The following is a 22,883-nucleotide window of genomic DNA, read 5'->3' as shown; positions in this document are numbered from 1 at the left end:
AGTCTGTTAAATTGTACTCATAATATCCTTAAGGTCTTCATTTTCTGTCTCTGGTAGGTTCTGGAATCTGAGAAAAAAGGACATTCTTTCAAATTCTATTTTTGCCATAAAATTTTCCAGGTCTACATTTCCCTTCCAGATTGCCTTAACCTCCTCCCCCAGCCCAGCCGCTCCCTCCTCCAACACCACAATTCTCTGTTTGTTTTCTGAAATATGATGTTTAACATCTCTGAGTTCATCTTTGAGATCTGTCACCTCTTTTTTCAACTCATTTTGACCCCTCATAATTTCTTGAAACATTTGGGTAACAGATAGCTCTTTTGGGCTCTCTCCAGACCCTTCTTGTTGTAACAATGAAGTAATTTTCGTTTGCTGCATGCTTGGACTGGAGGTGGCAGATGCAGGAGCCGAAAATGACTTGCCCGTTGGTGGTTTCTTAGGCCCCATTTGTCTAAATTCAGAGATGTATATAAGTCTTTTACAAAGAAAATGGCGTCAGCGGATTGCGCAGCTGTGCCGGTCCAAGGGGGCAGGCAAATCCAAAAGCGAAGAGTTAATTCTCCTTCACAGTTCCAAAGCACCGAGGCACACCAGAAAGGGGAAAGTCAATTAATCAAAGTCCAGGAAGACCACATAACAGGGGAGGTCCCAGTCTCCCTCAGAGAGGGTAATAAAACAATACCAGAGTTTTTTTTTCCAAAGGTAGTTTCAAAAGGCAGACTTCATTTGTAAGTGCAAAAACAAAGATGGAAGGGAGCCATCTTGGCTCCTCCTTTCATAGGGAGAAGAACGGAGATCTCCATAAAGTTTTTTTTTTAAAGACAGCTCAGCAATCATCTCCTGCAATTGTGATAGCGATCTTTCTCACATAGTTAGTTCAAGTGATGAGTCAGCCTTTGTTCTCTCTCCATTCCAATATAGAGAGAGATAGTTCAAATGCCACTTAATCCGAGGGGGCAGGGTAGAGAGAAGAAACACCCCACTCTAATCTTCAGTTTCAAATAAGTTGAACACGAACTTACAGTAGTCTGCTGCTTATCCTTTAATAATGATTAAAGAGATCAAGATGGCTTCCCCACCATCAGCATTCTGCCCCTCTTCCTTGGATAAACTCCTTCCTCCCGGAGCCCATTCGGCAAAAGGGTGGACAGCCCAAAGCTGTCCCAAACCCCTCCACCTCTGCTCCCCGGCTCCTAGGCAAGGCTGAAAACACCCCCGCCAGATGCTGCCGATTCCAGGGGGTTTCAGCGAGCCGCCCTTCGGCAGAAGACCCCTCCAAGGCCCCCTGTGCTCCTTACGGAGCCAACCGAGGAGACGAGCAGTGGACAGCACGTCCGTCGCCAGCAGAAACCAGAAGTGATCCGCCCTGACTGCCCATATTTTCTTGCCACTTGTATGATTCATGCACATGGTATGGCACTCACTATTAAATGCTTGGTTTTGCTTGACAGCAGGAGTGATAATCTTACCCGCACAAACATCTATGTTACATGCGCTGATAACCCTATGAGTTTTAGATTGCTGGGGACAGAAATGTTCTGTATGAACTAATTATGTGTCCCCACTGTTCAGCTTAAATGTTTATCCAGAAAATCTGTGAATTTAATGCCAAGTAACTCAGTCCCTTTCTTGGATGGGTGTAAACCATCTCTTTTGTACAGTTTTTCATTGCCTGCATCATGACTAATAAAACCAAATTTCCATATTTCCATCCATGTGTTGTTTTGATGCCTCAATAGACTTCTGTAAAATGCTGGACATATACTTTGAATGAAACTCTCCACTCAACACTGTGTAGTCAAACCCACAGGAGGGCATTAGGCTGCTAATTGTTCACATCAGTTGGAAACTGTACCCATAGGGGCTATGACACTTCACCATGGCCAACTCACCATGGCTAACTCACCACAGCCAACTTGCTGCAGGACAATTTGCCCTGGCATCTTGCCACAGGACTCACTTCCGGACAAGAGTTACACTAATACCAAAGAAATTGTGGAATACAATCATTAAAGAAAGATTCAAAAGGAGGGACTAAATGAAACAGGAATGGCAAAAATTAAAATAATTTTTATTTATTTTAAATAATTAAATAGAATTGTTAAATTATCCTGCAGTGGGTTGACCCATGGCAAGTTGGCCATAGTGAGTTGTCCTGCAGAGAGTTGGCCATGATGAGTTGGTCATGGTGAGTTGGCCACAGCAAGTTGGCTGTAGCAAATTGTCCCAATTCCTGTACCATAGAGGGATTTCTCCCTGGTGTAGCTGTTCTTCCTCATTGCTTTGGTATTGCAGTGCAGAAGCTGCAGATAACTTTTAATTAATGAGAATTGGCTCTTTGGTTGCAGTCCTTTAGATTTGTGAGAGAGATTGGGAGGAGAATTTGTGGAAGCAACAGGAGGGAGATTAGCCTAAACTGCCAACAGATGGGAGAGGTGTATCTGCTAATAGTTTATCTCATAAACTGCAGTTCAGCCTAGATTGCTAAAAACCTGAAAAGAAAAAAAAATTCAAAATGTCCAAGAAAATGTTCACTCTAATGAATAAAGGCTGGAGTTTCCTTATCACAGTTTCCAAACCACAATGTTTCTTGCCCTAATTCTTGCATGAAAGCTCTTTATCAAGTCATTCTTCCCCTTTCCCTTCATTCATTATGACCTGCAATGCAAAGAATTGAGAAGATGTCATTAAGCAAATTTTCCCAGTTATCATAGTTCTGCAGGCTGCATTCCTATAGGAAAAAAGAACTCACTTCTTCTCCCCCATAGCTGTGGGGAGAAGCTGTGGGACTCCTCACCTGGACTTTCATTTATTCTAAGTTCTCATTGTAGACTAAATCCGTCAGTCCAGCTTCTGTTGCTGAGACAAAAAATGGATCCAAAATACAGTCCACAGCTCTTTGAGGCAAACATGCCTCTCTGTTCCTGCACCAGTTAACCACACTTTGTTCTATACTGGGCAGCCATGCATCTTATTTCCTGTCCTCTGGCAGGAAATAACCATTGTTTTAGGAGCTGTTAATACTATATGGAAGTGAAGCACTGTTCTTGAGGCCCTGTACGTTCCTGGTTATCATTAATATCCTCTCTTGAACAAAAATATATTAGAGGATATGATCAGCAGTTTTTCACATACATCCATTTCTGCCAGATACAATTACAAGCCAGCATAGTACACAGAAAATGTTACAAGGGAAATAAAAATACACATTTCCTTATAATTGGAATCTCCAAATTGGCTATCTGATTTTGGCTAATTTTGGCCATTTGCCTTAGTAGTCTTGTTTTCCATATAGCTCATTCAGTTGATGAAGTCCAGTTCTCTGAATTCAGCTAAGATGTAAGGCTTACATGGAGATTTGATTTGGGGCACATTTCATGAGTCACTGCATTTAAATGAGACTGATAACAGTTCAGAAAGTTAAACTGGTGCATATGTCTTTGATGAGATGGAAGTGAGTAGCATGACCCTCCAACTCTTCAGCTATATCAGAGTAACTAGAGCTTTGTTCCAGCTGGAATTTTCAGGATCAACTGTTTCATTTCCTGATACATTGCTGCAAAATTCCTCTCCATCTGGACAGCTAGGAAATTGTTCATTGCTTGCATTAGTAATTCACATAATTATTGATTACAACATCAGCCCTTGCCATCTGTAAAGTGTTTCCTAAAGACCAACTTTGTTATCAAGTTCACATTAGAGAGTATATTAAATTAGTTGTCAATTAACATTTCAACCTTCTGGATGTAGAATCTTTATTTCCATTCATTAGACTATTTGCTTTACCTTCTGAAAGCCAAAGTCAGTCTACCAAAGAGCCTAATGGAAAAGCCTTTATTAGGCTTCAGGTAGTGAAAGCTTCTTGAGGTGGATTTTGAGAGATGGTCTTGGGCTTCAATCAGAATTTTGACTATTCAAAGCATCATGTTAAACACATATGTCTTGATAAGATATAACAAAGATAGGCATAGTATGATACTTACTTGAGAGTTGGTCATAGATCTTGATGGAGAATCAATGTTTTCCTGGATGTTTGAAGGTATCTTCAGACCAAAGCTGGGACTTGTATCAAAGGAACCAATTACTATTTTCTTTGCTTACCATGTTATACATTCTATAAAGTATTACATACATTATGTGTAAACAACCTGATGCTTTACAGGTATATGGGCATGTTAGATATTTTCAGACTCAGGTCCAATAGGCAAGGGATTTGAGAGGTGTGAACCAATGATCAATAAAGAGCTTTGAATTTATTACTCCTGCTGTTCACATTTTACTTACCTGAGCTATAGTTTGAGAAGGTAAGCAATAAGTCATTCAGGTGAGAACTGTAAACATTTTTTTCAAGTAAGAATTGCATTTTAGTGAAAGGGACATTTCAGAAATTTAGCTGTATAATTTGAAAGAGATCTTGCCATGGATGCCTGTTGAATTTAAAATATTTTTAAATTAACATTTCCACATTTTTACTTTAGCATATATTAAATCTTAATACTGGTTCACAAAAATAATAGTAATAAAACTGCATGTTTAATGCAAGCCTCTCTAAGAGCTTAGTGGCACCAAATAGGCTCATTTGTGTCATAGAAGTGTTACTGTATAAGATGTTCTTCCCCATACCTTTAGGTGAATAGGCTATGAACTGTAGATGCAATAACATATGCTCCAATCTCTTAAAAAGTTAGCACCTTAATAAAAAAAATCAAGTACATTTATAAAAGATTTATAAGAAGGAAAATGCAATATTGGTATCAAAGGTTTAAGAATATTTAAATAATATCATCAATATTATTAACAATATTATTAAGTTAATCATTGATAAATGAGTAAATAAATAATAAACCTGCTCTATTATATACTGCTAAGACAATTAACTAAAATCGCATTAGCAGATGAACAGAATAGTGGATTCAACACAAATTGGCTACTCAAAAGAATATTGTACCCTTAATATTTAATATTCCTAAGGACATATACACATAAATCTACATACACACATAAATAGACACAGAACCATACACATATACTATAGGTCTGTTGGATTAATAAAGCACAGCAGACTAACTTGAGCTATGACTATGATAGGAAGAGTATATCTGAAAATATAATAAAATGTAGGCGAGTGAGAAACGTGACTGACTTTTGCACAGTAAAATATGCAAAAACATCTTAGTAAATGTTGCTTATATGGAAATAATTGCCATAGGAATACAAACTAGTCATAAGGATCAGATTTGCTTTGGGTTATCCCCAAAAACTCATTTAAATTCAGCACATAGTGTAATCATACATGAAAGTAGTTCATATACTATTTTCACTTGCTTTTGAATAAGGAGATAGATGAATTGTTGCCATAGTTACTGCTAGTTGATATTATACCTAGCATATGTGGAGCTTAACACTGCTTGTTCTGTTACATTGCTATGAAGAACATTTGCAGGCCATTAAATGAAAGCTGGAAACATAGTCTTCTGTAGAATTGTTCCAACAGCACTCTAGCCTATGTTTTCCAATTTAAGAGAGTGTGGATAGAGCTAGCTTTTAAAACAACTGATTTTTCTGTGCTAGACTGGCTAGATTGGAGCAAGTGTTCTTTGTATGCCTTGAGTATCGAGTACATTCTACTTTTTAATTAATGAACAGACACAGTCAAGGAGCCCAAGACACACTGCTTTGAGTGCTCCATAACAACAATTTGGAAACTGAGTCATGGCAACTGTATTTCTTTTCTTTTTGCTGCTTATCTAAATAGCTTCTTCAGTCTGGGACAGGAAGGGACTAATGAAGCTACCTAGATAAGCAGGAAAATGTTTTGAACCAAAAAAAGAAATAGAAAAAAGAAAAGAAAAGCAGCCCATTTGCCATGATTCAACTTCCAGATAACTGTAGCTGGATGACTAAGAATATTCACTGTCATGTCCTTAACAACTACTACATTCCAGTGTTTATTTTTATAAGGATTGGTACTCTGGGTTTGAAAAAACTATAACAACTTATTAAACTTCTATGCTGCCAACTTTAAATGATTCTCGGGTGTTCAAAGCCATCTAACATTGAAAATACAAGAAAAAAAAAAGATGGCAAGCATGACAGACCAGATGGAATGAAGCAAGGGGCCTCACTCTCCCTCACTAGAGACCTTGGTGAAGATCTGGTTCTTTATGGCTCTTCTAAACAACAGCTGAATGAATGCCATCTAGATTTTGGGGTAAACTTTTTCTGCATGGTGTATTTCTGAGGACCTGATAGATGACATTGTTTAATCAAGGGAACCTAGAGTGCACCAACCCTACAGGATTGAACCAGCCAAGCAGATGCTTTGGGAGACAGACAATCCCTTAAATAATCAGACCATATGCTACGCAAGGCTATGGAGACAGAGATATGTGCTTCCATCATAGAGATGGAATACAATGAAGAAACAACTTTTTCTGTATTGAATGCTATTTGTTACCATATAGAAGCCTGTGATATCCTTCAGAAAAACATTCCAAAAGCTACGCAGAGATAATTGCATAATTTGAACTAAATACATAAGTGACAATGTATGCAGTTAGGAGTGGACCTACCACTGTGAGATACAATATTTCATGAACAAGTTATTAGAAGACAATTTTAGTTTAAGATTTTTAGATGGAAACATCAGTCAGTTTCTCTGTCTTCTTATTTTTAAGTATCTGAAATTCATTTAAAAGAGAAATAAGCTAGGGTTGTAATAACTATATTTATTGAATTTAAAACCCAGAAATAATATTGTAGTTAGATAACGAATAATGGCATTATCCAAAACAAACTCCTTTAAAAGAATTTACTGAAAGTAATGGAAAGTTTGCATTAGAAAAACATATGTATTCATATGAGGGGGGACGGGATGGGCAGAAAGGTATTAGAATATATTAGAAAGAAATATCATCAAGAGTAGAGATACGCAAACCTATTCCATAATAATAGATAGCATGCAACATTTTAGAGCAGTGGTTACCAATATGGGATCTCATATTAATGATTGACAGTCTATAAATATATTATTAGTGGTTCCTGATTCAGGTTTATTGCATATAGTGTCCACAAGGATTTATTTATTCATTTATTTATTGATTTAATACATTTAATTTAGTACATTTAATACATTTATATGGCTGCTTATCTCATATACTTGACTCCAACAATTGGTGCTTAACAATTAAAAACACAATGAAAATAGGACAAAACAACCAAAATTAAAAACAATAAAACATTAATAGTATAAAATAGGTGCTAAGAGAATTAATAATGTCCTTCATTTTAATTAACCATGAAACAGATCATCCATGGTGCCAGGGCCCCAGGCTAGATAGAAAAGCCAAAATCTTAATACCTTGTGAAAGACCAAAAGGATTGAGAAAGTTTGATCTCAGGAGGGATAGGTCAGATGCAGGTAATCAGAACCACTCCAGAATTGGCCCAAATAGATACTTTGTTGTTGACCATCTTGCCAGACTATCTTCAGTCCCTATAACCTAAGGGTTACAGATATAAGCTTCAGACATTTCATCGCCCAAACTGACTCCAACAGGAATGTTTCTTTACTCCTCCTGGATGGGCCCCCTCTCCTTCAATTCCATCACAGGATGATGTTCCAGAGGATGGTCAACATGGCTGAAAATCCTCTCTTTCTAAGTCCCACCAGATGATATGCTTTAATGGACAGGACCCAGAGCAAGATTTGCAAGATTTGGCGATCTTCTTATAAGATTTTTGCTTTGGTTTTCCATAAAACTGTATTTTATTTTAAGGTTTAATTTCAAGGGTGCCATCCTTGCTATGTTTCATAGTGGTGGACTGGAACTCAAGATAAATTTATATGCTGTTCCCTAAGCTTTGGATGATAAGATTATGATATGCAGAAAAGAACAAAGTGGGATCTTCTGAATCATCTATAGAAATGGAAAGCCTGCATAGTTAAGGCTGGACTAAGAACTAAATAATAATTATTTTTTATTTATATAGTGTAAGACAAATTGCTCAAATATTGTTGTAGGTTATCCCATTTTCTCCTCACATAAATCTTGAACAAGTTAGCTTTGGAGATAATTTTACCTGCAGTCTGTAGCTAATCAGGAATTTAAAATTTGATCAGTTGTGTATTATGTGGTTGATACTTATCTTACTGCCTATGGGCAAGAATGTTATTGAAGATACTGTACCTGATTTGGCATCCTTCCTTATTTCTTTTCAGCCTGGTTCTTTTAATTTTAAAGTGTTCCTGTATGAGGGGGAAAATTAGAAGCGTTACCTGTTTCAAACAAAATTGAGCAAGCCTTGAGGTTCACAGGCATGATTGGAAAATAAAATTTGTAGGTAGCTGTGGAGAAGAGAAAGGAAGATAACTTTGAAAGAATAGACTATTACCAAAGCAGATAATGCGGAAAAAGATTGCAAGTTTCTGTTACCTCAGTCAATCTTAACAAAAGTAGCTTTAGCTTTTCTGTGGAATTGATGCCTTGATCTGATCTACTAGTAGGGCTGACACTGTAGCTCAGTATGCTAACTGAGGAATTCTGGGAGTTGAGGACCACATATCTTCGAAGCCACAAGAGTTGAGAAATGCTTCTATAGCTACATACTTTGAAAATGGAGCTACTTGAACCTCAAAAGAAGACAGAAAGCAGCTAAGGAATGGTAGCGTAAGTAGCTAAGGTTCAGGAAGAGTATCTTCTAGTTAACTGATCTTCATTGAACTAGAAAATCTCCTATCTGCCCTAGTTGCCCATTTGTGACAGATTCACAACATGCTCTCAAAATTGAGTTTAGACACATTTAGGAATTTCCAGTTGTCACTGAAACTGGAGATCCTTAAATCATTGAATCAATATTTATGATTTTCTTTTTAATCAGGGATCCTTAAAAGGCCTGGCTTTGTTGCAGAATACTGCTTTTTACAACTACTCAGAGTTTTTAGTTTAGTGTGTACTTGTACTACTATAAAGCAGGTTTTTTTTTGGGGGGGGGAGGATGCAATGACTAGTAGAAAATGAGGATGAGCAGAAAATCTACAAAAATAACAAAATCATGTAATGTAATCATTTCCTAGTTTGAGGATATACAATTTTCTTTCAATGGTACTTCCTCTCACATTCTTGCTTCAGAATAAAGAATAAGTAAAATTTGACTGAATCAAACCTAATCCCTTTTTTCAAAATTGATGATTTAGAATAATCTCTAATAGTCATTAGTTCATGTTCTGAGATGTTTGCTTCTCAAAACTGTGGTGACGTTATTGAGTTAAAGTCATATATTTTTTTTAAAAAAAGGCTTCCAATCCCTTGGCACCAATAGGATCTTCTCTTGGAATTTAAATAACACATTTCAAAAAGGAATTTTTGATGAGACTGAGGGGGAGAGAGGAAAATACCCACTGTAGACCATAGCCTATAATCTTTAGATTAGTCAGGCATTTCTTTGCTTTTGCTTTGATGACCCAAACAGAGGATTAAATGCACTGATGCAATTACCTTCCCGTCTCATTTGTTTTTCATCTCTTCTTGAGTATATTTGCAATTTATTTTTAGCATCAGTTTCAGTAAAATGAAGTTGGCTTTATTTTTCTGGTCATTGCCCAGGGAGAGTTTATGCTTCTGGGTTTCATTTCCTCAGAAAAGTTTAATGTCTTTGTCCATTAATGAGGCTTATACCTGCATTGATTTACTAAAAAAGATTTACTAAAAGATGTGATATGCCTACAGATGCATTTGCCTTATAATAATAGCCATCCATTTTTACAAAATTGTAAGCATATGTAGATCAATAGTGATGTACTGATATGTTCTCAGTAATTTCTTCTGCAAATTTGTGCCTTTCATGCTCTTAGCCAATTGTACATTATTTAAGATAAAGACTTCCTATTTATTTTCTATTTTGCATTGATTACATATTTATATAGTTGATAGATATTTCCATAGTTCAGATGGCATAATGTAAAATACAACCTATTTTCTACAAATTATGTCGTCTATTGAGAACATCAAAGAATAGGCATGTTGATTGTTTTAAAAAATGGCATTCAATTGTCTGTAAATTCTTACTAACTATCACCTGTCAAAATATCAACAACCTCGGGACCACTCAAGACTTCAGGAATGCTCTAACACTGGAAGTTTTTAAGAAGAGATTGAACAACTATTTGTCTGAAATGGTACAGGGTCTCCTGCCTGAGCAGGGGGTTGGACTAGAAGACCTCCCAGGCCCCTTCCAACTCTGTAATTCTGTTCTCTTCTAATTAATTGCATTGGAAGTAGCAATTATTTTTATTTACTTATTTATTTGCTTCAGAGTATAATTTAATGCAGAAAACCTTTTGTAGTTCCATGCTTTTCTCTTAATTTTTCCAATTTATGATAGTAAGAGTTAAAGGATCCTTGTTGATATACATAGAAATAATATTAGAATGTTGCTCCTGCATTCCATTCCATTTCAATACATTGGTTGTTCTCTATATAGACTGAGTTCTTATTTTTACTACAGAGTGGATTGAACTTAATTTACCTATGCAAGTCTTGCTTCTTATTTTAAAATCTGTTAAAATAAAATTGTATTTTCACATTATGAAACATCTTCCAGAAGCTTTATTTAATGAATATACATCTCCAAGATAGTCCACTGTTGCAATGTATTTATTTTCTAATAATGAGCCATATTCCTTCCTCATCTTATCTCCTGCCATTATTTCTGTGGAGCAATTGTAACACATGTGACACTTGCCATGCTTTCTAAGCACTTCATCTATCAGAACCTTAAGGTTTCAAGTCATCTGTATTCCATCAAGGAACAGCACAAAATGAAAGTGAGACAAACAAATAGAAAATACAAAACAACAATTCAGGTCTAAGATCCTTTCAAGCAGAAAAGAGAAATGGCAGAGAAATGGCAGTAATTCTCAAAAAATGTGACACTTTAACCTTAAAACTATCTTAAACCTTAAATCTACTGTATAACTAGAATAAAGCATAATAAAACTACAGCCATTTCAAAATACTTCCTAAAACTAGAAAGTATTTTCATCTGTGTAATCTATAAAACTGCAACATTGTGGAACTGGACAATAAGACAATACAATCATCCCTGTACCAACTTTTGCATTATTTCCATTGCAGCGACACAAAACTTGCTAGAGTTACTAAAGCAAGTGTTGGAGACTTCAAATCTTCTAAAAGGAACTAAAAAAACTTTATTTTGAAGTGCTTGACCAACCTTCTAGCTACTTTGTGCAATAGGGGCACCAGGAGGTTGATCCAAATGACCCTGTAAAATTTGCACTGTAATAGTTGCTCATTAGCATGCATGCTCATTAGCATGAATGCAGTTGCTCATTAGCCTGCATTAGCATGGGCAGGTATGTTCAATTAATGGGATGTTAGCATATCTGTATTGCAGTAAGATAGAAAGAATTATGTTTTCTGTCATAGAATTGGCAAGCAGCTGTCCAGATGAAGTCAGAGACACAAACGCAAACTTGTAGTCTTTATTGTCATCATCCATTAAAAAAGAACACAATAACATCATGAGGTAAATTGAACAATATATAGAAAATAGAGAAGGAAATGGAGGGAAAGGGGGAAACACTCCCTTTATACTTACAGCAACCAATTAGATTGCCTCATGCATGAGTCAGTACTCTCTAACTAATCAACTACAACTTTTTGTTCTGGCTTTTTTTGTACATTTTTCTGCTCCAGCTACTAAATACAGTATCCTAACATTTTGTCTAGCTTAAAAAAGTACTGTTGTCAGCTTGGGAAAAGTGATAGTATATAAATAGTTTGGTGATTCTCATGACATTAACAACCCAAAGTTTGTAATCTATTTACTTGATGCTTCATATCTTTTATTCCTTGGATTAGCATTTTCTTAGATGGAACATATCCCCAATGGCATTAAAAATGGTGCCCCAAAAACATCTTCTATGCAAGCTTCTGTCCTCTCACCAATTTCCTGTTCTAGCAACAAGAGAAGGTGGCAGGTTTCTCATGAAAAAATTTGTACTCATGAAAAATGTGAGGATTAACCATCAAACTCCAAGCTGAATTTTAGGCATTCCTATCTCCAGTCTAAGATGGGCACTGGCTGTCCCATTAGGGAAGCAAGGATGGCTATCAAGAATTTAATCTGCACCAGCCCCAGTTTACTCGTAAATTCATGAGCATAAATTTCCACTTTCATCCTATATAGAAAATTTGCGGTCAAGATTTTGCCTTGAAATGTTTTAAGTAACTCTTAGAAAAGTGTTTGAATATATAAATTCTGCAGAAGAAAAAGGAGGTCCCTATTAATAGATGTGTCATTCCATTTCTCCCTCAAAGGTCTGTTTCAGACATTAAATCAAGACAGCTTTAACATTTAAACAAGCCACATACAGGAAGGCTTTCATTTCTGAGTGTTGATGAAGAATGAAAATATGATCTGTTGTTGACCTCACTGTTATAAATACTGCCTGCATATTCCCAATTAGACTTCTGATTCTACCCAGTCTTGTAGTTTGTGATGTAAGTGTCTAGTATATTATTTCCTAACCATACTCAGAAGGCTAATGAAACTATAATTAACCAGGTGGTTGTTGTGGTCTTTTTTTATAAATAGGAATAACTATTCTAAGCCTCAAGCCTTTTGGAATATTACCAGCTTAACTGATAAATGTTAATAAGGATGTGAGGAGAGACGCCCACCAGTTTAGCATGGTAGCCAACAAGATTTATCTAAGGTGCAATTGTTACTAATTGAAAGTGACTTCAAGGCAGAAGTTAAGGATTCCAGAGAAGGCTATGTTGGGGGAAAAGTAGCTTCTCCTTGCAAAAAGCCCAACAGACTGATTTGGATGTTTCTTATCAGAGCTAGCTACTTATATATGCTCCCCACTGAATCATTTCCAGCGTTATACAATTCAGCTATTCATTGCCAATTCACTCTCAGCCGTGTTCTTACTTTATGCTTCCCTATCTTCAATAGCTTTTCTACTGAAGTACACAAATCAACCACATTCTTTTTGTCATTTATGTATAACTTGCAATCATGCACTCCATTTACCCTGTGAAATAAAATATCTTGCTCTTTGATACCTCAGGGTTCAGATCTATATAGTTTCATACAAGCTATCTATATTATGTGCAAACCATTGATTTCTCAATCAACAAAATGCATCATTTATGTACAATAAATGTTCTCTATTCTCACCAGAAGCATTGATTGTACCCTGTCTTGCATCAAGGTAGCATGTTTGTCTTCTTTCTCCTCAGTTGTGGGCATTCTGGGTATTTTCCTGCCTTCTTTTATTCCAATATTCTATGACCTATTCTACCCATGCTCTTAACTTTTCTCTAAATCAACAAATATATAATAAATTTCAGTGTCATACAAATTGTAGCCATTTGTAGGAAATTGTTTCCAATGCTGGCCTATGTTTATTTCAAGGATAGTGCTTTCAAGGATAGTACAGTATACAGATTAATACAAATTAACAGAGTTGGAAGGGACCTTGTAGGTCATCTAGTCCAACCCCCCACCCAAGCAGACCCTACACCATTTTTGACAGATGGCAGTCCAGTCTCTTTTTGAAAGCTTCCAGTGATGAAGCTCCCATAACTTCTGAAGACCAGCTGTTCAATTGGTTGATTGCTCTGACTGACAGAAAATTTCTTCATGTTTCCAGATTGAATTTCTCCTTGTTCAGTTTCCATCCATTATCCCTTGTCTGGCCTTCAAGTGTTTGGAAAATAGCTTGGCCCCCTCTTCTCTGCGGTAGCCCCTCAAATATTGGAACACTGCTATCATGTTCCCCTGGTCCTTCTCTTCACTAGACTAGCCATGCCCAGTTCCTGCAACCTTTCATCATATGTTTCAGCCTCCAATCTCTTAATCTTGGTTGCTCTTCTTTGCACTCTTTCTAGAATCTCAACATCTTTTTTATAGTGTGGTGACCAAAACTGGATGCAGTAGTGTAGGTGTGATCTTCCTAAGGCTTTATAGAGTGGTATTATACTTGATCTTGATTGTATGCCTCTGTTAATGCAATTTAGGATTTCATTGGCTTTTTTGACTGCCGCTGCACACTGTTGGCTCATATTTAATTGGTTGTACACTAAGAATCCAACTATCTCTTACAGTTACTGCTATTAAGCATGGTTTCACCCAGTCTATATGTGTACTTTTGATTTTTCTTGCTTAAATATAAGACTTTACTTTTCTCTACATTGAATTTCATTTTGTTAGATTTAGATTTGTTAGATTTAGATTAGTACTTTCTTTGTTAAAACTATTTGGTTTCCATTTGCAGTTTTTCTAGAAAGTAACTTCCTTGTGGATAAATATTTGTACAGCAGTGTTCATTCTCTTAATTTTTAGTGCCTCATATCTGTCCATTACAAAACACCATTATTAAATATGATTCTATTCTGGTTGTTATTGAACAGTGGTGGGTTACGGATCCCGTTGCATCCGGTGCAGTGCATTGGGGCCGACATCCACCACATGAATGTGCACAGTGCATGCAGTGCATGCATGCGTACTTACCACCCGCGATGCTCCGTGATGCCTACGTGATGCTCCAGCTGCTCAGGTGCCGTACACTCCATGCATGTGCATGGAAGCCCCAAACAGCTCAAATACAGGTAAGAAGTATGGGCAGGTAGGCCCTCCAGAGCACCATACCGGAACGGTATCTGCTGCTCCTAGAAGGCACCAGTACGCCTGTACTGGGCATACCAGTCATATCCCACCACTGTTATTGAACCAGAAATCAAAGTGTTTATCATCTTGCTATGATGGCTTTTTTGGCCTGAAATTCCTTAGATAAACTATAATGAATAGGTTGAAGCAATTGCATAAGAGAAGTCTTAAAATCATATCAGGAAAATTAATAAATATGCATTATGCAGGGTTCATGTTGTAAGTGATTAAAATTTTCCTGGATAGATAGAATAGAACAAGCAAACAAAAAATACTGCAGAAATCAAATTACTTTTACTCCAAATCTCACAAATCATTTTCTTGTTGTTCCCTAGCAGGACCTCTTGTTTCTCTATTTACTTCAATTCCACACAAGCTACAAATGAATCTTTTCAAAATTATATGAACAACTGTGTGAAATATTAAATCTTGTGATAGAAATTGTGTTTCCCTTGAACCAGGGGCAGTGTTCTGTGTGTTGAAGTAAAAGCAAATATTTCTCTCCCAATTTCAGTCCCATTTTGGTTCATACTCTTATTTTTGTGTGAGAAACTGAACTATTAAATGCTGCAATTAAAACTGCACTTAAAGGATTGCATTAAAATTAAACACCCCATGCTTAATTTGTATTAAATTATATTAAAAATATTCTTTATGCAAAATGAAAAAGAAGAAAGAAAATCCTAGCACTCATACTTCCGTTTGAAGATGATTTGGTCCTGTTGCAAGGTTGTTTGCCTATTATTCAACAACAGCCTACGAGAATGAACAATATTCAACTGATGATAACCTGCTATTTCCTGATGCAGATGTTAATAAGAATGTCATTATTACTCTATTTCAACAACATCTGCCTGCTAAACATGGTAGGAGAAAGAAATTGTCTGCCCTGACTACATTCTAGAGTCAGCTATGGTATAAGTCACCAATGTTCATGCAGATGTGTGTGTGTGTGTGTGTGTGTGTGTGTGTGTGTTGTATTTGTGCTGATAAATAAATAAAGGGAGCACAAATACAACACAAATATTACAAAGGCAACATTAAAAATATGGTTTTCTGCCTGGATAGTCTCCTGGAGTGAGTCGAAAGACAGACAAAGGGAAACAGTGTGTTCCCTCCCATATTTGGGCATACCAGGGGTTTTGACACTATGTATGTGTGTGTGTGTGTTGTGTGTAAATTATCATCTAACACCTCCTTACCAAATCTTGCAATTAGCTGCATATAAAAAGGAAGCAACCCAAGCACAATCCAATAAGCACATAGAGGAAGACAGAAATGCTTTTAAAAGCATAGCAAACAAAATTGATGGGAAGTAGAAAATCAGTTTGAAAGTCAAGAGACCAAGCCACTAGACGTCTGAAAATTATCATGCTTATGATGTTATTTAATTACATTTCAAAGGAAGCAGGATTTTTTTAATGTTTGCTTTAGGATTGAAATGAGCTTTTAGCCAAACAAGGAATTATATTCAATTAAATAAACACTTTCCTCATTAGGAACTGTCTACTATGCTATTCTCCAGAAGATCTAGAGAATTCCCCCTCCTAAACAAATCTAAATTCAGGAACAAATTGTAGGCTCTAGATTATTACAGTGTGACATGTTGTGATTGAGGAAATTGTAACAGAGGATACCCTTAAATACACAAATTTTATGACTCACCAAATCAAACTGCAGAAAATCAATGTTGCGCTGAGTCATATTTATGAAATTACTAAAAAAAATCCTGCTATTTATGTGAAGCAGCAAAAAACCTGCCTGTAAAGCAATACCAGCCATAGAATAGTTCTTATAGATTGCAAATTCTGAAATCTTGTTACATTCTAGTTTTAACTACAGATTACTTACTTACTCTACTGTAACGATAAATTCATTATATTTAGAATACTAATATCATACATATGGTAACACTTTTTATTCCTGTTTATTTGAGAAAATTTGTATGGTGCCCACTCACTCTCAGTGACTCTGGGTGGCTTATAAAAAATATTTGTTTACTACCTATGTTTTGCTTTTGCTTTACCATATATCTTGGAATACTTGATACCCACTTTTTACTTTAACCGCTTTCATTCCATTTCAGAGACATTAACTGTAAGGCTGTTGTGATTTGACGCCATCACAACAGAACATGTGTACTGCAGAGTCTGATCTGTGATTCTGAACCTTTCATTTCATGTCACTCACTGCAAAGCTTCAAAACCTGAACTGGATGTGTAATCCATTCTAAACCATTTTGTATATACCTTTTATGACACCTAATGCAATTGCTATTATTACTTTCAGGATCTTGTTTACCAGGTGTTCGTATCAGATTAGATTTATGGCATTTTGCAGCAACAGATGCCCAAAATGTTACAGCTGATTTCATTCCTCCCACCCCAACCACAGAAATAATCAGCCTGCAGCTGCTCCAACACAGATTCAGAAGAGGAATTAATCTGGTGCCTAGCCAGGCAGCTTTCCTTTAATATAATCACCATTCATTTCACTGGGACTCCTAAATGATGCCCCCAAGTGGATCATATAATTCCATTTTTTGTGTGTCTATGATGGCATTCAAGCCTGTCTGAATAAATATTATAGAATATGTATATGTGCATATAGCACAATGGAGGGTAAAATGTTCTAAATCATGGAAACGTGATAATTTTGTCTCAGAGTTTCATGTTATTGTCTGCCGGAGGGTGAATATTGACAGTTTCAAATGCAATGTATTGGTGGTCATGTTGGAGAGATAGAAACAAGAGAAACAGGGATAAAAAGAAGTAAATGTGGCTAGTATATTAAGTATCTTCAAAACATAAAATCTACATAAACGATTTCAATAGGAGGACTTTTTTTTTTCTAAACAGAATAGAAAGTAATCTTTTATCAATGGCACAAAAATCTCTTCCCCAAACTGGCAATTAGGGATTCATTGTTCTTGGTTTTAGTGCACTGGATGAACCTTGCTTGAATTTGTCATGCTGCTTAGTTACCAGCAGCACGATGTAGCATATTCAGAAGTAAATCCTATTGACATCAGTGGCTTCATGGGATATGGTCAGACTGCATAACTGCAAATCATAGGTCACATGCCACATACAGTCCTTAGCTGACTTCCATGTAACCCATGAACCCGTTACTAAATCTCAGTAGTTTTGACTCTTCCTGTTCTGCTATGTAGTTGATTGAAATAGAGAAAGCTTCAGAGTTCTTCTACTGGTATGCATTTTGGCAATTATTGGAGTTGGAGAACAGTGAGACTGCATTAGTTCAGATGCCTCCAACAATTTTCATTTGGAAAATACAGGGCAGGAAGACACACAATGGTGATTAAATTTGATAGGAAGAAAGAGCTGGGAAAAGATAATGGTGATAGAGAAAAATGAGTGGATGCTTGTGTGTTTATGAACATACATAACAATGGAGTACAAAGATGTTCTCTTCCAAGCTTTGGATCTTCATCAGCACAGCTGCAAAGTCTGTGGGGGAGGGGAAATTGTAATGATTCTCCAAGACTTTAATGGTGATCCAGAAAGTGAGCACCAGAATCTGAAGTTGGATTGTAGGGACCCATTGGGGTTCCTGCTTATGTTGCTTAGTAGCTTTCCTTCTGAGCCTCTCCATTTCATCTCCAACTATTTCTTCCAGCCCAGATATTGACCGTTTCCAGACATTGAACCCAGACTTCTTCTGTACCTCCCATTCATTCTGAGGCAGAGTCCCAAAGGTGCTTTTTCAAGGGGCAAATGGACATTCTTGTTTTTCTTTGAAGATGTTTCACTTCTCATCCAAGAAGCCTTTTCAGCTTCAGAGCTAGAGATGTACAACTAGGTATCATTGGCACATTAATGATACTTTATCGCAAACCAATGGATAACTTTAAACAACTTCATGTAAATAAAATGGTGGAGTGTCCGATGCCCAAAGCAGGAGTTAGCAACTTTCTTTTGTATGGGGGCCAGAGGCCCCTGCCACTCTTTCTCATTCTCCATCTCATAGTTCATTCTTACCAATCCCAGGTGTGGGACTTGTTGCCCATGATGAGGCAACTGGAGAAGTCATCACCAAATGGCAGTTTGTGGAGATGGTGAGGATTATCTTCAGTTCACTTATAGTTGGGTGAATATATTTGATTTTGGGACCACAGATAGATAATTTTGGGTGGTAGTCATACTGAGCCCCTGTGTCATGGTTTGCTCATTCCTGTCCAGCAAGTTTCATCCTCTCTTCCCCACTACATAGAGACTAAAACAATCAACTCAAGAAGTAAGGGACTCACCAGAGAGTGGTCCCTCAACCCTCACCCCACCCAATGTTCACAATCCAGAAGAATACTAAAGCTGATGGATTCAAAAGTCACCAAGAGATCCAACAGGACAGATATAGTTGTGCTACCCATCTTAGGCTTTCAATACCTCATTGATAATAATGATCAATATAATTTCTGTCCTGTGTCCTAGCTTGAAAGTTGTCTGGAAGTCATCCCTTTGCAGATGCAGCCATCTTTCAGGGGAGGAAGGGCAAAGATTTTTAAAATATTATTTATATTTTCTTTGTTTCTCTTATTGCTTAATTTATTGATACTACTACTCGTAAACAAACAAGCAGTTACATAATTGGAATAGGAGTTTTCAGTTGAAAAAGGCCATTTTTGACAAGAATACTCTTAATTAATATAAAGGTCTTCATGTTGTATCAGGGCTCATCCAGGATGTATTGGTCACTGAAATAAAACCTTTTAATTTATTTTTTTAAAACAATATAAATATGAGCATGGATCTCCAGGTTTTGTTGGTTGAGAGATGAGATGGCCCATTCAAAGGTCTCTTGTCAGTTGTTTTGTTGGTTTTATCTTTAATGACCATTGTTGCTATTTTTTTAAAAAAAGTTTTTTTTAACATGTTTGTCATCTAGAGTCACTATTGTGATATCAGCAACCATTGAAATGAATTTGATGAATTATAAATATATAAGAAGAGTAACAATCTTGTTATAATATATCTTGCACGCATGTTTGGGGAGGCCATTTTATTTTCTAAAGTAGCTCGTTTTTTAAATGAAGTTATTATTCACTGCCTTTTTCAATACCACTGTGAAAAATGTACCTTTGTTGCAATGCAACAAAACTTTCCAAATGGCGATATATGTGTGCACCGTTGCAGTTTTTTTTCCTCAGTTTATTTTATTTGTGACTGTTTTCTTCTGTTCTTTCCCTCTTAGGCCCTGCCGCAAAAAAGAAGTATGTCAGTTATAACAACCTGGTAATCTAATCCGCTGCATCAGACGGAATCATGGGAGGATGGAGATTTTCATCCATTCAGTCACCAAACCTTATGTAGGCCTGTTCCTGAAGCTGCTGAGTATGCACTGCTGGAAGAGTTGAAAGGCCAGGCACTTATTATCATGGAGGATCCAAGTATTCTGAACAGCTGCTCAATGAAAATATTCTTACAATATTCTTGGCTTAATAAGTCATTGGCACTGCCATTAGGCTGTGATGTTGGACCTTTTTCTTCGTTTGGGAGACGTTATCTCTGAGCTCCAACCTGCAACGTTGGCCCAGCATCTCCTGGGTGGATTGTAATTGGCAAAGTTGACTTTCAAGGGGCTATTTCTTTTGTCTTTATATGTACTTCCAAACTGCAAGTTTTTCAACTTTCTGTACAGTTTGTGAGGGTTTTCTTTTTTCTCTTTGTTCTTTTCACATATTGCCATTTTCATTGTTTCGGAGGATTAACAATGGTTTGGAATGCACAGTCTCATGCAAGCTCTCTTCATTTCACAGCACATTCAGTAGAAAAAATAAAATAAAGGACACTCCCAGGCCCCAAGATTGGGAAGCATTTATATTCGTGACATGGATGATCACTATGGAATACTTACAATTCATCTAAGTTATTTTTTTTTATTAATTTAAAAAAGGGAGAAAAAAGTCTAAGACCAAAAACTGTGCTGATTAAGCGAGCCCCTTCCTTGTTCCTCACCTCCACTTCGTCCTCTGCCTTTCACAATTCTGATGGAAACAGAAAAAGCAGAACGGTTTGCTGAGCTTTGATAAAGGTCGTCTCAGTATTTGGAATGCATGCCAGTAGTGTAATTTGTTCATATTTTATGTTAAGTATTTGTATTTCTACTTTTCTGATTTTTTTTTTTGTTTTTGTTTTTCATTAAGTATATAATTTTGCAATAATTTCAATAATTCTTATGCTGTTTGGGAGAAAGAAAATGGCTTTTACATGTCTTGAATTTCTTTTCCTCTCTTTGTTGATGCCCAATTGACTGACCAGTGTGATTTAAAAAAAAGAATTTTAAGGAAAAAAGCATGTATGTTTTATACTGTTTGTAATAAGTAATTTCGTTGATCTTGCTGCTTATGTGCCAATTTAGTGAGAACAAATCTTTGCTGCAAAACTCCCCCCTTTCCATATTCTCAATCCTGTGATATTGTCCAAGAATGTATCAATAAAACATTTTGGTTAAATTTTCTCTACGTATTGTAGCAATGCCTATTTTATCGGCATCACATCTATATTGTGAGCGTTATCAAGATGAGAAAGACAAGAGGATGCATGAATTTGAGTCTTTCTTAGCAGGTCCGCTTTCTGCACAAAGGAAGAATGGATTCTGGATTTGGAAGCTATCATTTACCCAAAGGAAATTCTATAGATATGTTATTCTGGTGCTGGTAAACTTTCAAATTACTGTTCATGCCATGGTAAAAGTCAGCAATCATTTAGAACTACTTGATGACGAAAATTTATAATATTCTGAAGACTACACACTAACTTCAAAACACAGTAGATGCATGAATCAGTCTTCAAATAAGTCCTAATCAGAATCCATGGGAATTGGCTGAAATAGTAGTAATAAGTGTAAGAAAATGAGGAAATGACTCACTCAGCAGAAGTTACATAATATTTTTTGTACATTTTACTGATGCCTAATACTTTTTCTAAGTAGCAAATGTTATAGAATGTTCTGTATAGAGACATGATACCCTACTAGACAACTTGTGATTCATTGGTCATTATATTAGACATAAATTGCTTCCCTAAACAGAGAATCAGTTTGGACAAATGGACAAAAAAAGTAGGGGGAGCAGGAATGGTTGCCTGCCAGCTTCCCCAATGACTTTCCTTGTAAGAAACTGGCAGAACACATTGGAAATAGCAATCATGTGACTGGCTGATTGTAGCACTGCAACAGTATGTCAGCACTGAAGTGGCAACAACTTCCAAATTTAAATCCCAGAAAAGTCATGGGTCTTGGATTCTGGATATATTGTGTAAGTTAGCCCAGATATGATACATTGATTCAAAAATTGTGACGCCTCATTTCATCCAATCCATTGAATGTTACAAACAACCAGACACAAGAGATTTAGTAGTAAATAGGTTACCAATCACAATATGAAAAGACTGTCGCTTTTCTTTGACAATTATCTGGAAATGATCCTCTGTGTGTGTGTGTGTGTGTGTGTGTGTGTGTGTGAGAGAGAGAGAGAGAGAGAGAGAGAGAGGGAGGGAGGGAGGGAGGGAGAGAGAGAGAGAGAGATTATATTTTGTTTGCTATAGCTAACTAAGTATTATGAGGATGTACAGGTCAGCTATGAATTACATTCTTAACATGCTGAATAGCTACAGTGTCGTTTCATGAAAGGAAATTTTAATTCAGTACAGCATGAAGCAAAAAGACCTTAAAAAGCTAGATACGTCTCATCTCTCCTCCTAGTATGGATCCATTTCAAATACATACCTATTTCCCTGGCTTAGCTGATAAGGGAGGAGAGCCTGTGGCTTAGTAGCAATTACATCGGCCTAATAAGCAATACAGCCCTGGTTCGAATCCCAGTAAGGGTATGGCTAGCTGATGAGAGCTAAATAGCTTGAAATGGATCCATACTAGTCTCCCTTTATTTATTTATCAGCACAAATACAACACAAATATAAAAAGGCAACATTAAAAATAAAAATATGGGTTTCTGTCTGGATGGTTTTCTGTGATGAGCCGAATGACAGAAAGAGGGAGTAGTGAGCTCCCTCCCATATTTGGGCATACCAGGGGTTGTAACACAAATACATCTATCTATCTATCTATCTATCTATCTATCTATCTATCTATCTATCTATCTATCTATCTATCTATCTATCTATCTATCTATCTATCTACCTACCTACCTACCTACCTATCTA

The 22,883-nt window shown here is 36.6% G+C and overlaps 1 protein-coding gene across 2 annotated transcripts in view; it reads left to right on the top strand.

Annotated features, from left to right (window-relative positions):
* GRM7 (glutamate metabotropic receptor 7) overlaps window positions 1-21,135 on the top strand; it is a 562,205-nt gene extending 541,070 nt beyond the window's left edge. For both annotated transcript variants that reach the window (XM_081966278.1, XM_081966277.1), the window contains one exon: window positions 19,912-21,135. In XM_081966278.1, the coding sequence (XP_081822404.1) occupies window positions 19,912-19,961 (50 nt within the window). In that variant the 3' untranslated portion in view covers window positions 19,962-21,135. The remainder of the gene's footprint in view (window positions 1-19,911) is intronic.
* The last annotated feature ends 1,748 nt before the right edge of the window (window positions 21,136-22,883 follow it).

The sequence above is a fragment of the Natrix helvetica genome (genome assembly GCF_964273705.1).
Source record: "Natrix helvetica genome assembly, chromosome: 1".
NCBI lineage: Eukaryota > Metazoa > Chordata > Lepidosauria > Squamata > Natricidae > Natrix > Natrix helvetica.
Note: the sequence above shows the minus strand (reverse complement) of the source record. Positions and strands in the feature narration are given on the sequence as shown.